This window comes from Xiphophorus couchianus, chromosome 10 (genome assembly GCF_001444195.1).
Source record: "Xiphophorus couchianus chromosome 10, X_couchianus-1.0, whole genome shotgun sequence".
Lineage (NCBI taxonomy): Eukaryota > Metazoa > Chordata > Actinopteri > Cyprinodontiformes > Poeciliidae > Xiphophorus > Xiphophorus couchianus.
In genome coordinates, this window is record NC_040237.1 from 10,081,620 (window position 1) to 10,095,194 (window position 13,575).

General features: G+C 39.2%; 1 protein-coding gene across 7 annotated transcripts in view; it reads left to right on the forward strand.

Annotated features, from left to right (window-relative positions):
• The window catches only part of LOC114152052 (ankyrin-3-like), a 101,175-nt gene that overhangs the window by 84,471 nt on the left and 3,129 nt on the right, over positions 1-13,575 (forward strand). For all 7 annotated transcript variants that reach the window (XM_028029722.1, XM_028029724.1, XM_028029723.1 and 4 more), the window contains 8 exons: positions 2,093-2,167; positions 3,885-4,016; positions 4,559-4,702; positions 9,703-10,258; positions 10,337-10,517; positions 11,396-11,479; positions 12,491-12,574; positions 12,688-12,903. In XM_028029722.1, the coding sequence (XP_027885523.1) occupies positions 2,093-2,167; positions 3,885-4,016; positions 4,559-4,702; positions 9,703-10,258; positions 10,337-10,517; positions 11,396-11,479; positions 12,491-12,574; positions 12,688-12,903 (1,472 nt within the window). The remainder of the gene's footprint in view (positions 1-2,092; positions 2,168-3,884; positions 4,017-4,558; positions 4,703-9,702; positions 10,259-10,336; positions 10,518-11,395; positions 11,480-12,490; positions 12,575-12,687; positions 12,904-13,575) is intronic.

The window sequence follows — 13,575 nt, forward strand, 5'->3', positions numbered from 1 at the left end:
CAGACTTAATAAAAATTTGAATGAGGGAAGAATTCAACCTAAGCACACACACAGGTCATCAAAAGGTAAAAGCAAAAATGAAAACAGTGCAGTAGTCCTAAAGAACTATACAACAAACTCTCTTATTAGTCAAGCAGGCAAATCTTTAAACAAAACCAAATCCAAGGAGGCTGAAGCTATGTTAGCAGGGAAAACTTTGCCCACTGAAGACAAGGAGAGCTGCAGACTCAGTACCACCAGGAACACTTCACTGTCAGAACCATCTATAGCTTCTAGGAGTTCCCGTTCTTCCTGCACCTCTACCTCCACCCCCACCTCCACCACCACATCACCACCACCCACTAGAGATGTCAGTCAGAGGATGAGGACAAGCAGGAGGAAGATTAGGTGGTCACATGGAGGGAAGGAGCGTGAGCAGATGGAGGAAGGGAGTCAGGTTGATCAACCAAACACGACTTCTGTGATGGAGAACAAGACTAGTTTGTAAACTCTTTCTAAACACTTTAAGCACTTTACCTTTCTCTAAAAGATGCATGTAGCTGTTGTGGGTGATCTGTAACGTGACGTAAGTGTAGCTGTCTTCTTCCTGTCCTTCCTGTTATCTGTGTCCTGTGCTGTTTGATGTAGCTGTAGAGCAGAGGTGACCAACAGTAGTCCACTTGACCAAGAGTCCTGTATGTCTTAGATCGTTCTCTAGTCCAGCCTATCAGAATGAAATAACGGTTCATTGCCAGGCCCCAGCAGAACTTGACCATATACTTGAGGACATGATTGAATAATTTAAATCCCTAGTGTTGGAACTAAAACATGCAGGACACTGGCTCTTAAGAATTGTCATTACATACTCTTGATGTAGAGTTAAAGGTATCAACTTCCTTAGATTTGGTTTTACAAAATGTTGAAGGTGTAAAAAGTGAATTGATCTACCATTTTAGTACCAGTGGTTTGCAGATATATTCAAGAGGCATAATTAGGAGGACAAATTCCATATTAAATTGGATAACTGCACACTTGCCAGTTTCATTGCACCGCTAGTGATTTCAGTCTTGCATTTCACCAGAAGACACAGCTCTCTTTCACTCCTAATATGTTCCAATCAGTTTGCCTGGTTCCTAGATGGTATTTTGTGGTTTCCTTTTTGAAATCACTTTGAAAACAATACATCAGCTCACAATGGAAGCTTCATAAATGCAAACTGCCATGTCTGACCAAATTGAAGCCCTGAGCTGTTTTTATCAGTGAGAGGGAATGTTGCCTGATGCTTAACTGTTTGTTGTGTGTTGTGGCAGAAAACTCTGTAGTGATAAAACTTTCATTACTAATATTATTGAAGAGCAAACATTTATGTCTAAAAGTGATATATATATATATACTATCTATCTATATATATATATATATATATATTTCATTTTCTGGTCTCACACATCCTCATGCTTTTAATTGGACTGATGTTCTGTGTCGCTATTACTTACATTTGGTAAGTAAAAGCATATGGATCGACATCTGGATCCTGAACAGTGAGGCAGAGATCCCCTACACAGTCATTGTTTGTTACATTGCTATCAGAAATGGAGTTGCACAATGGTGAAATGACAGGTAAATGATGCATGGTTTTTAACATTTATAAAGAATAAAAATCTAACAGTCGTGAAGTGCACTTTTACTCAAATTGAATGTTAGATTTTTTTTTTCTTCCCAGAAATAGCCTTGCTTTCATAAAAATGGAAACTTTAAATCAAATGAGGATCTAAAATGAAAAGTTTGAGGAAAGTTTGGCCAGAAAAGTTGAAACTTGAGACAGTGAACATATTTGACACTCTCACAAAACAATATGAGAACAAGTGAGACACAGATTCCCAAATTTCTTTAGATGTTTTAGGGGTCTGAAAAAGTAAACTCTCGGTTCACTTTCCTGCTGAAAGTGAACCGAGAGTTCACTTTCACATTTACAGAAAGAAACATTTTCCTTCTGTAAATGGTATTGATCTCTTTGAAAGCCATTTTGGTTTTTTTTTTTACCATAAGCAACTCATTTGGAGACTATCATCATTATGTCATGCTGATCGTTTCTATTCTGGCTTTAATCACTCAGGCCCCCAGAGTCCCTGCGAGCGAACAGACGTCCGCATGGCGATCGTAGCTGACCATCTTGGCCTCAGCTGGACTGGTGAGTCTGAATTTATCTCGGTTTCTACCTTTGCATCCAGAAAATTTGGAGTACAAGAGCAATGAATCAGCTGAACTGAGATCAGGCTTCATTACTGGAGATTTAAAAGTGTTACAGTTTTGCCATCTAGTGGACAGTTAGTGTAATGTTTTGATGACGACTCACTGCAGTGGAATTTACACTGATTAGTCAAAACATTATGACAACTGAGAAGGTTCTTCATTGCCACCAGATAGCTTCAGTCAGGTTTAGTAACATACTTAAGCATCATACTGGGGTGTTGGTGAAATGGAGCTTTGTTGATATAAGGTCAAATTGGTTTACTGGATTTGGAAGACAGATAAATACATCATACACATACCATTAAAATGTGTATGATATATAGCTCTGTATCCTTCATAAGCGTGGGGTGATGCAGTAAGGTAGACCTACCCCTCATCATTGTGGGGTTGCATGTGATTAGTTTCCAGAAATGTTTTGCAGGGTTCAAGACAAGCTGTACTGCTTCCTATCGGCTACTGCTTATAAAATTGATCAGTGTTTACTTAGTTACTACATCCATACATTCAAATGCCTTGCAAGAAACTAAAATATCCTCAAAAGGTTAATTTATTTCAATAGTTTGCAGGTTCAGTTGCGTGATAGTTTTTTTTAAATTAGATTTGCTTCTATCTAATGAAAGCCACAAATTTAGTGAAACGCAAATTTACTTTGATCTGAGAAGAGGAGGTTGAAGCCTGTGTGACAATCCAGTCATTTTCCCAGATGGTTCTAATGGTTCCACTAAAGAAATCTGGCAAATGTAGCCCATGTCCTGGAAAAATGGGTGCGCAGTGGTTCTTGAAAAAGTGTTTCCAGCTGAGGTCCACACCTTACTAAATACTAATATATCAAAATCAGAATATGTCTTTATAAATTAACATCAAAGGCCATTAAAGACAGAAAAACATTTAAATATTTTTAAAAAATATTAGGCATGCATGTGGAGCATGGGCAGTTACACAGCAGATATATTAATATTAATCTAACTTATAAATCATGCTACTTTCACTCTGAGTGTATTTACAAGATAAATATGGCATAAGTTTGTGTATTTTCCTCATGAGCAGTAATAAGGGTGTGGCCTCTGCAGTTCAGTTCAGTCCAAGCCTGGCATCCTGCACTGCAGTACTGCTGCACGCCTGCCTGCCCGTGTGCAGATGGGTGGGACTCTGTCACTGTGTGCACAGCTTAGTTGTCGAGGTGTTTCTGTCTGTCCAGTGTAGAAAATCTATATTTAATGCTTCCTCCTGTCACAGACCTGCAGAGAACACAGTGTTTCAGATTTACAGCATACAGCACCTCTTTGTGCCTTGCTAGGTTGAGTTGAGTTGTTTTGGCCGTTTAATTAGATTAAAACAGAAAGAATGTGATTTAGGTCTGAACATAGAATCATTAAATAGTTGGTGATATATAATATATATACTGTATATATATATATATATATATATATATATATATATATATATATAGAATTCAAATGGCATCTCTTTTCGTTCTAATTAGCATTAGCATTAGTCCTGTAATCAACATTTACATTGCACAGCTATTTGGACTCCTGTGACTTCTTTTATCCTGATAAACAGAAATATTGTACATTATGTAATCAATTAGTGTTGAGATAAATTTTTTGTTTATAACCTTGAATAATCTTTCTTGGCATTTTCTGCTTTTACAGAGCTGGCCAGGGAGTTGAATTTCTCTGTGGAAGAAATCAATTTCATCAGAGTGGAAAACCCAAATTCCCTGACAGCGCAGAGCTTTATGCTTCTAAAGAAATGGGTGCACAGGGATGGTAAAAATGCCACAAGTAAGCAAAAACTGCAGTGAAGTTCATTATGCTTTAGCTTTGCTGGTTTATAAGTTTTGTCTGCCTAGTTTTCCTGCAATCTGCAGTCTTTGTATTAATAGTTTTATGCAACTAGTAGACAGATGGCAGCCAGATAGGCTAACTTGTTTATGCCACTTTTCCCCCTTTTACTGAGTTTGTCCTTTGAATGGTTAATCAACAATTTTTGAAAATCTGGTTATTTATTTTTCATGTATTTATTATTAATATATTGAACCTGGCAGGTAGACCCCATCCTTTCTCCCCCCCATTTCTTATGTTTGTACTTAACTAAGCTAACTATGAGTTTTCAGTAGCCATAGCAGCTTTGCTCTGAACTGAGTCATGAACAGTTTCCTCAGTCACAAGAGTTGTCTTTATGTGGTTGAATCAGACAAATCTATTTTCATTCCAGGTGCGAATGAGATGAAACCCAATAATTCAAACGAAAACCACAATTTGTGGATTGAAACATGACGAACATAACCCATCTATTCCCCTCTCTGTCTCTTTCTCCCCTCCAGCGGATGCTTTAACTGCGGTGCTGACTAAGATCAATCGGTTGGATATTGTGACTTTGCTGGAAGGGCCCATATTTGACTACGGTAACATAACAGGCACACGCTGCTTTGCCGATGATAACGCAGTATTCCCGGATCAGTCCGATGGTAAAGTGTAGCCCACCCTAGCTGAACTATCCTCTCAGTCTATCCCTTCATTCTTCACTTCCTCTTTCAGCTAGATAGTTAGACCTAACGATGCACATAAATACTGAAGCAATCCTGCTGGATCAAACCATTAGGGACCAGCCTAAAATGACCTAGGGCTCCAGTCGGTTATTTGAGGTAGTTTTCTGTCTTATATTATCAAGTAGGCTTTTTAGCTTTAAAAAAAAAACGGACAATATGGACAATTTTGAATGTTGAAAAATCTGTACCAGTGAAGACGGTGCATGATTTTTTTTGTGTGTGTTTTTTTCATGGGAAATGCACAACAGCATGATGAAGGAAGTGATCGCTGTCTCTGCCCCATCTGATGAATCTAATGTTTTTATAAAAAGGCATACACATATGAAGCGTATTTCTCAGATGAGGCAGGACACTAGTTACGTATATGTGAATATTTGGAACTTTGATACAACACATCTACTCTTAAAGCACATCAAAAACAAGTTCTTCAGAGCAGCATGCATGTCATGCAGTATGGCAAGTCTTTTTTTTTACTCTCTCTATCTCTATGTTTCTGTCTTTCCTACTAAATAATGAAATGTGGCAGTAATCTCTGGTATTGTGGGATCCACTGAAGATAATTGCAAAACGTTGATAAAAATTTGCCCTTTTGTTCCATTTTTTGACTTTCCTTTACTGAATTGTATGCTTGACATCACATTTCCTTGTCTTTAGTATTATGTTGCTTTTATTTGCTCAGTACTTTCATTCTGTCAGTGATTTAAAAATAGCTATTTTTAAGCAAAATTATGCAATGAACCTCATATCCTGTTTCTGCTTTATCAAGGTTCCTGAAGTCATCTTAACATAAAAGATCAGTGTTTCTCTTGAGGCAGTGTGATCTTTGTAGAAAGATGATTTCAAATGTTAAGGCAATTTCCAGCTGATTAAGGACAATTAACTGCATGCATGGATGTAACTTTGCTTGCAATGCGGCCTGCCCACGTTTTTAAGGTTAAAAATTCACTTTTAACAATTTTTAAATTGGTGAAAGCTTTTCAACGCAACTAGGAGTGTCGATCTCTCTCAGTCTAAGATGACACTCACAGATGAGTTGAAACTGCAGGGTTTTTTTAATGTGTATAACGCTGCTTCTTTCACTGCTGCTAGCTGTACTGTACCTTCCATCTCCTGGTGTCCTCCAAGCCTCCCGTCCTCTACACTCCGCTGTAGCTTCCTCTGCTTTGAGACCAGCAGACTCCCCTACTGCTCCTCCTCTTCCTACTCCTCTTCTTCTTGCTTCAGAGCGACTAACATCTACAGAAAAACCTCCTGGCAGTACTCGCCAACACTAACCAGCTACTTCCCATGAATGAGAAACTTCTAATAACCATAGCAGCTTCTGGATCAAACATCTGCTCCTGCCCCTATGCTCTGTGATTGTCTGAATTTTAGCCATCTGTAAAACCACAATGTAATGCTGGATTGGTGCTTTGCTAAGTTGCTCACACATAACAGATCTATATACTGGTATTTTGACCAAGATAGAAACTTGGTAAGTGAAGAAGAAGAGTGGTGTCGCTGCTATTTCTGAATTTAATCATGCCACTGGAAATATGGCATTGTCAACAGATAGACCAAGATTTAAATTGAAAAGGTAATTTATTTCAGAAATCCAAGTCAAAAAGTAAAACATATTATGTTGACTAGTTACGCAAATTAAATTCTTTATTTCTGTAAATTTTATTTAAAGTTAATGACAGCTCAAAATTGAATAATTTTGTGGCCGATAGTGGCGGCCCTGCAAACGGTGGTCCGCCCACTCTCGTTGTTTGTGTCCTTGGGCAAAACCCTTCACCCTCTTTGCGGTTGAGCGGAGGGAAAAGGTGTGATTGAAAAGAGTGGGCAAACAACATCGATACCAGAAGGTTCATTTGGTAATTTATGCGAAGAGTCCCAGCTAAATGCAAGTAATGTCAATACATGGAGATTTTTTTCCAGTAGGCCAAAATTTCTCTATGTCACTCTGCATACAATTAATTTATTTTATGCCTGAGTTTCACTTTTTAAATTAGAACTGCTGAAATAGATTGCCTCTTCAATTATGCTTTGCTTTCTTTAGAAACACCTGTGCAAGAACAACTTCACAATATGCTAGTGTACTCCAGTTATTTACATATTTAAAGATTGACCCTTTGCTTTTGTAGAAAAGGCCTTTTGCATCTAAAAGTGGTTTGGATTTTCCTCTTTGTTGCCCACCAGTTTTCTCTTGCAAATTTCAACAATAAGAAACAAATTAAAATAACTCCTAAAAGTTATCCTTTGAATCGAGATGATGATGTTAAAACCAGTCTCTTTGCAAGATGTGTTCAGCATTAAGCTCCAGCTGCTGCTAAGACTCCTGTTGCCTATCAGTTTATAAGGAACCCTGTGCCTGCAAAGCCCTCATCTCTGCAGCTTAAACACCATCAGCTCCTTAATCAGTTACTTCTTCATTTCATTGTCAATGCTTAACATGTTTATTTTTACATGCTGTTTGTCTTTTTGTCGGATTTCTGTCTAACAGTTGTCTTGTCTTTCTTGTCTTGTGTCTTGTGCATTTGTAATGATATACTGTAGCTCCAAAAGTTATTAACAGTCCTACTCTCTCCCCGTACCCTCAGACCTGTCAGCCTTTAAGCTCCGTCTCCTCTCCTCCTTATCCCAGTAAAATCAGCCTTTTGTCTTCTCCGTCCTCTGTCTTCACCTTCCCTTCTCCCCCTACCACACCTCCTGTTTACCTCCTACCAGTTGCTCCTGTTCTCCCTCATTTCTCCACCCTGCCTTACTCCCCTCCACTTCTTCCCACTCCTCGAAGTCCTTTTAGCTGCTCCGCGTTCTTCTTTCCTCCCAACTTCTCTCCTTCTGCTGTAACTCTACCCTCGGCCTCAGTTTCTTCCTCCCTTCAACCGCACATACTAAGCCCAACTCTGAAAAGTCAGTTTCCTCCTTCCAACTCTTGCTCCTCTCCTACTTTGTCATCTTTACCTGCTTTTGTCCCTGCTTCTCCTCCTTCTCCTGCTTTACTGTTTGTCTCCTCTCCACCTCCACAGTTGTGTAACATCATGTACCAATCCTCTTCTCCTATCTTCTGCCCTCCTTCCCCTCCACCATCTCCCCTTCCCCCTGGTATCCCCTCGTACTTCAGACGTGATCGTTCAGTACCCGAGATTTACATTTAGAGTGCTCTCTGTTATTTTGCTATTTCCTGCCTAAATTACTTTGTTGTTAAAAGAATCTGGAGTTTAGCTTTCCTAAAAGAAGTTATAAATCTTACTTACAAAATCCGCCCATAAATGAGCTTATAAATAAGTGCTTTTACAAAAGACTAACCTGACTTTGAAGTGCTAACCTCAGGCGTGAGGATTCAATGCCTTGCAAAATTGTTTCACCCTTTGAGCATTACAACCACAAACCTTACGCAAACTTATTGGGAATTATGTGATAAGTAAACACAAAGTGAACCTTAGTTGTAAGGTGGAGAAAAAGTGTACATATATTTTTATTTATTTTAACAAATAACAAACTGAAAAGTGTGGTGTGCATTTGTATGAGATACCACGAGCCTCCTGACTTTTTCTTTGGCAATTTCTCTCCTATTCTTCACTCCATTTACACAGAAAGTAAGTTTCACAGAAGTGGACTCTTTTCCTGAATTAGCTGAAGCCAGACTGTTACAGTGTATTTGATTTAAGGGTATCAGTGTAAAATTTAATTACTGCAAAGCCATATTCTGTTTAACAAATGTAAATAATGTGCATCACTTTAGTTTTACAATTTTGTGTTAATCTGTCACACAAAATCTTAAAGCAATACACTGAAGGTTGTGGTTGTAACCAAATGTGCACAAGTTTAAGGGATACGATTATGTTTGCAAGGCACAATGTGATTATAAGTTAAATACAGTTTGCTAAGTTCTACTTTTACATTTTCTGATGTTTCTTTATATCTCTCTGTCTCCGTTATTTTTGATAGTGTTGTGTTTACTCTGAGGCTGGTTCAGAACACCCAAATACAGATTACACTCAAGCTGTTATTGAAAGAGAACATGTAAACTCAACAACAGTCGCATGTTTTCTCATTTAAATGGCAGATTCATTAAACTCGTCAGGGCGTTCTAATTAGGAAACTGGCTCTTTACTTTCTAAACTTTCCATAGTATTCACTACCTAGCACTTTTTCCAAACTACTTATGTACGTTTTGAAAGGTTGTGTAATCTTCATCATCCATACCAAAGAAAGAACAACAAATGTTTTTTTGAGCCAGCTTTTGCCTTAACATTAGCCATCTTATATAATGTCTCTCGTTATTGGATCTCAATGAGACAACCTGTATAAATAAAAGTCAAATAAAGTAATATAGTTTCATATCTTCTCAACACATCCAAATGAATTTCTGAACATATTTGTGTGCCAGTGTTAACTCTAAAAAATCAATCTTGTGCTTCAGAAACAGAGATTTGCTTTGAAGATGATAAGACTAGTGATAAATTAAAGACTATCGTCTCATTTTCTTTCTGAGCAAAGCATTCAGACGCAGCTTTTTCCTTCATCTGGCTTTATGAGTGAATAGGCGAGATAATCTGAATCTTGACTAATCTTTACAAAAACCCATCGCCATTTAGGTATCTAAAAGCTGACCTCTTCTAAATATTTACTTTTAAACCAGAAACTGTTCAGTTTCAACCAAAACCCACAAAAATGGCCAGTGAGTCTATGCACACCAATATAGACACCATGTTGAATGAATCTTTAAGAGTTTAAAGTTTCTTCCTGCTGCCTGCTTTTGTGTAATTTGTTTTAAGTGGCTTTTGAACAAAAGTTTCTCCTAAATGTTACATAAGTGTTTCTCATTTCATCACCTCCACAACTTCACCTCTCCCTCCCACTTCCCTTCCCTCTGTTCTCCCCTCTCCCTCCCTCATCGATCCTCTAATCCTTTACTCCTGCCATCCATCCAGGAGACCACAGTATAGATCTGGAACTGAAAACCCCAACAGAACTCAACTACGTCCCCTGTACCCCCCTGCGCTCCGATGAATTCTTTAGTGAGGGTGAAGCTAGCATAATGTCCCCAAGTAGGACCACACTCACCAGACCTAGTGACCTCTCTCTAGCTCAGACCACAAGCACCTCCAGCAGCGACCCCTCCACCGTGGTTCCGGCCGCTGGCTCTGAGCCTCCTATAGCGGGGCCTGAAGACACAGTTCTGTCTGGAGGAGACAGAGGGATGACAGTTGAGATGCCAGAAAATGACCGAAGGGCAGGGAAACTTAAAGATGGTTCTCAGAATGGAAGAGAGGAAGAAGAGGAAATGACCCAGGAGAGACTGCGGAGTCTGCTGGAGGATATACAGCTGGAGGGAGGCATGGAGGAAGAGGAGATGACCGAAGAGAGAGTGAATGCGATCCTTGAGCAAGTTCGGCAAGCAGAAAAAAACATTTCTTCAGTTCCAGGCTGGAGGACTGAGATGTCTGGAGCCACAGCTGGACACAGCAGCAAGGACACAGAGAGCAGGTAAGATTTGATCTGTTCTACTACTCAGATCAAATGCGCAAATCTGCTGTTGGGTCTGAAACCTTTCACCTAATTCAGCCCTGACAGTCCAGCTGATTCCCTGGAGCAGCCCCCGGCTCAGAACGGAGGTCACACAGAGCCAGCCAGGGAAGGGAGGGAAAAAGAAGCCAAGAAGAAAGGGGCTGAAGAAGACAGCAGGACAGCGGGACCCAGCCGAGGACGGGAGGACGTAGGCAGCAAGTCCCAGCACAAAGTGCAGGTGAGAAGCTTCCACACAGGGAAACTTTCATCCATCTCATGAAACTGTGAGATCTCCTGGGTTCGACAAAGTCTTCACTACATGTTTTGGGTTTTTCAAAGCCACCAAAATTACTAATGACTCTTTGATGTCTGAGATGCAGATTTAAATTTTGTGTGACAAAGATATATATTTATTTTTTAGGACTATAACACATAAAATAGATTAAATGTGCCCTGAGTTCTTGGAGTGAGGCAGTACGGGTCAATTCAAAAACAGGAAGGAATTATAAGATCATCCCCAGTTCAGTCAGAAACACATTTAAACATTTAAGTAAATATTTTTTAGGCAGTATGTTGATAGTTTGATGTCAAGGTTCCAAACACATCGATTGATGGCCATGGTGCTCAACATGTCGTAGTGAGAGGAACACAACTGTGCTTCCCTCTACAGGTTTTCCACATCAGAAAGTAAAAAGCGGATCTGTGACCATGAAACATTAGGGGGGGTGATGTGGTGATGAAGAGAACCAAGCAGAAGGCAGACAGGAAATGCAGGTCGCACATGGAGGTTTGCAGAATAGTGAGGTTATGCTTGCATACAGTTGGCTCATGAATTTATACGATATCATTACACCCCCTCTAACATTTCACTATTTTAACAGTAGTTTCCAAGTGCTGTTAAACATAGGGAAAAAAATTGCACATCTTTTTCAAAGCATCATATGTATATTTTGGATGCTTAGATGATTTTACCTTCAGAAATCAAATTGTCTGATCTGCCAATAACCAATAAAGATGATTTATTAGTGCAAATGTAGTCAATTATTAAGGTAAAACATACCTTAGACACACATCAGGGTTGTTAACAATGCCTCGCTGCGGGGCTGCCTTTGTCAGGAAACCATCAGAGCTGATGAGTCCGGCTCTGACGACGAGACCACCGTCACTACCAGGGTGTACCGCAGACGGGTCATACTCAAGGTGTGTGAGGCCTGGTGTGTGTGTGAACAGAGTGCTGAGCTCAGTCCAAAAACAAAGTGTGTAAAGTTCAAGAGAGCCAGTGCAATCTACTGCCATTCTTTCCTTAGCATGAAAGAAGCCGTGTGTTGTCATTTCAGTGTTTGTGTGCTACTGTAGTCTAGACACATTGAACGCTGTAAATGGTTTTCACAAAAACCATCGGTGGAAATACAGAACTGGGTAGAAATGTGTAGTGAACTGTATTTTATTGTCTACCCCCTGAAATTTCATTGAAAAATATTTCCATATTTATTTCATGTAAAGCTGAGTTAGTGTTCAGCTTTGGTGTATTCACTGCTTGTTGGTGTGAGCCACTACTCCTTCTTTGTATTTGGTTGGTTGGTTGATTTGTTTTGCTTTGTTTGGTTGTGCAAATCCAAATCAATGAATATTGTTGTGATTACTGGGATATATTTCCACTAGAGATTAATGAGGTGCTGGTCATTTCACACCTTCCCATTTTTGTAATTTTTATATAGTTTTTAGGTATGAAATGAGGCCACCTACAGAGAGACATCCTGTACCCACATTGAATACTGGTGTTTTTTAAGTAGTTTCTACGATCTATTCCAGGTTTTCAGTGAGAAAATATGGTTAAATGACAAAAGATTGTACAATAGTTTTCAGTCTGTAACAGTGGAATTATTGGATTGTTACTAGTTGCAGAATTTCATCTAATTATCTCAATACATTGAGTTTATGCCTGTCCCTTTTTGTTTGTTTGCATGACAGCAAGTTTAAATTAGACCGACTGATTGCAACCTAAAGTTTGCTACTTTTTTTTTTCTTTTTGATCCAAACCTTTCGAATCTGTTTGAATATAACAATTGATGATTCCTGCTTGTTGATGTGCTTCTGAAAGTAGCACTTTAACTCTTAAAAAAAGCCTGCAGCTTTGCTCTTCCTTTCCCATTCCACCCATTTGTCTTTTGTTTTTCCACTCATCTTTTCTTCCTACAACTTTCATCACAGGGAGAGGAGGCCAGAAACATTCCTGGACAGTCTGTTACTGAGGAGCAGTTCATAGATGATGATGGGAATCTGGTCACCAGAAAAGTAACCATCTTCCTGCCCTGCTACAGCTTACCTGCAAACATCTTCCATTCTGTTATTTTCCCCTTTAAAACATTCCCATCATCCTCTTCCTGACCTGCTTCTGCCCCCTACAGGTTATCAGAAAGGTGGTTCGTCGGGGTTTCAACTCACAGGAAAGGCTGGAATGTGAAGGCCAGACTATTCCAGGGGAAGGAACTTCTGGTGTTGATGTAGGCGAGGCAGATGCTGCTGCAGCATCTGCAGCAGGAAACAAGGGTGGGAGGGGCAAGAAAAGAGGGAAGCGTTCCCGACATGGTCACAAGGAGGAGGTCCAGAGAGAGAAAACACAGGTTGGCGTCAAAACCAACTGCTGCACCTGGACCGACTTGAACTTGCACAGCACTGAAATGAGATAAAACCTTGAAAAAAAAAACTGCAAATGTAGTTTGTGTTTGGTGTGTAAAAGTGTGGTTCTAGTGGTTTTTGGTTTTCTAATCCACAAAACAATTGCAGAAGTGTCCAATCCTGAGTATTAGTGGTTAGAAAATATAAAGATTAATAAGACCAAATTAAACAAGTACTTAAAGGCAACAAACCAACTTCAATAGCAGTATATTGTTATTCTTTCATTTGAGCTTTGAAAATAATCGCTTAATGTTTGATGAAGTCAATCCAAAGTTAAGAAATAAGTTTAGAGATGTTTGTCACAAACAGCCACTTTGTCTTGGACTTCATTGAATATATACTTAAGAGTAGGGCTTCATGGCATTAGTGAATTTGATTGGAATATGATTACTTCCAACACTCTGAAATCCTTGTATCTGATTTGGTTGTGGGCATCTACTGCAGTAAAACTAAGTTCAACTGGCTGAACAGCCTATTGCTATGAAAAGTGTAATAATTTTAAGATTTAAAAGAACAACAGTCTTTTAAATTGACTTTCAGAACATCAGTGAGTGCAGTTGTAATTTTGCTTTGATGATACATTATGTAGCCTTAATTTAGAAACCATATACCTTTAA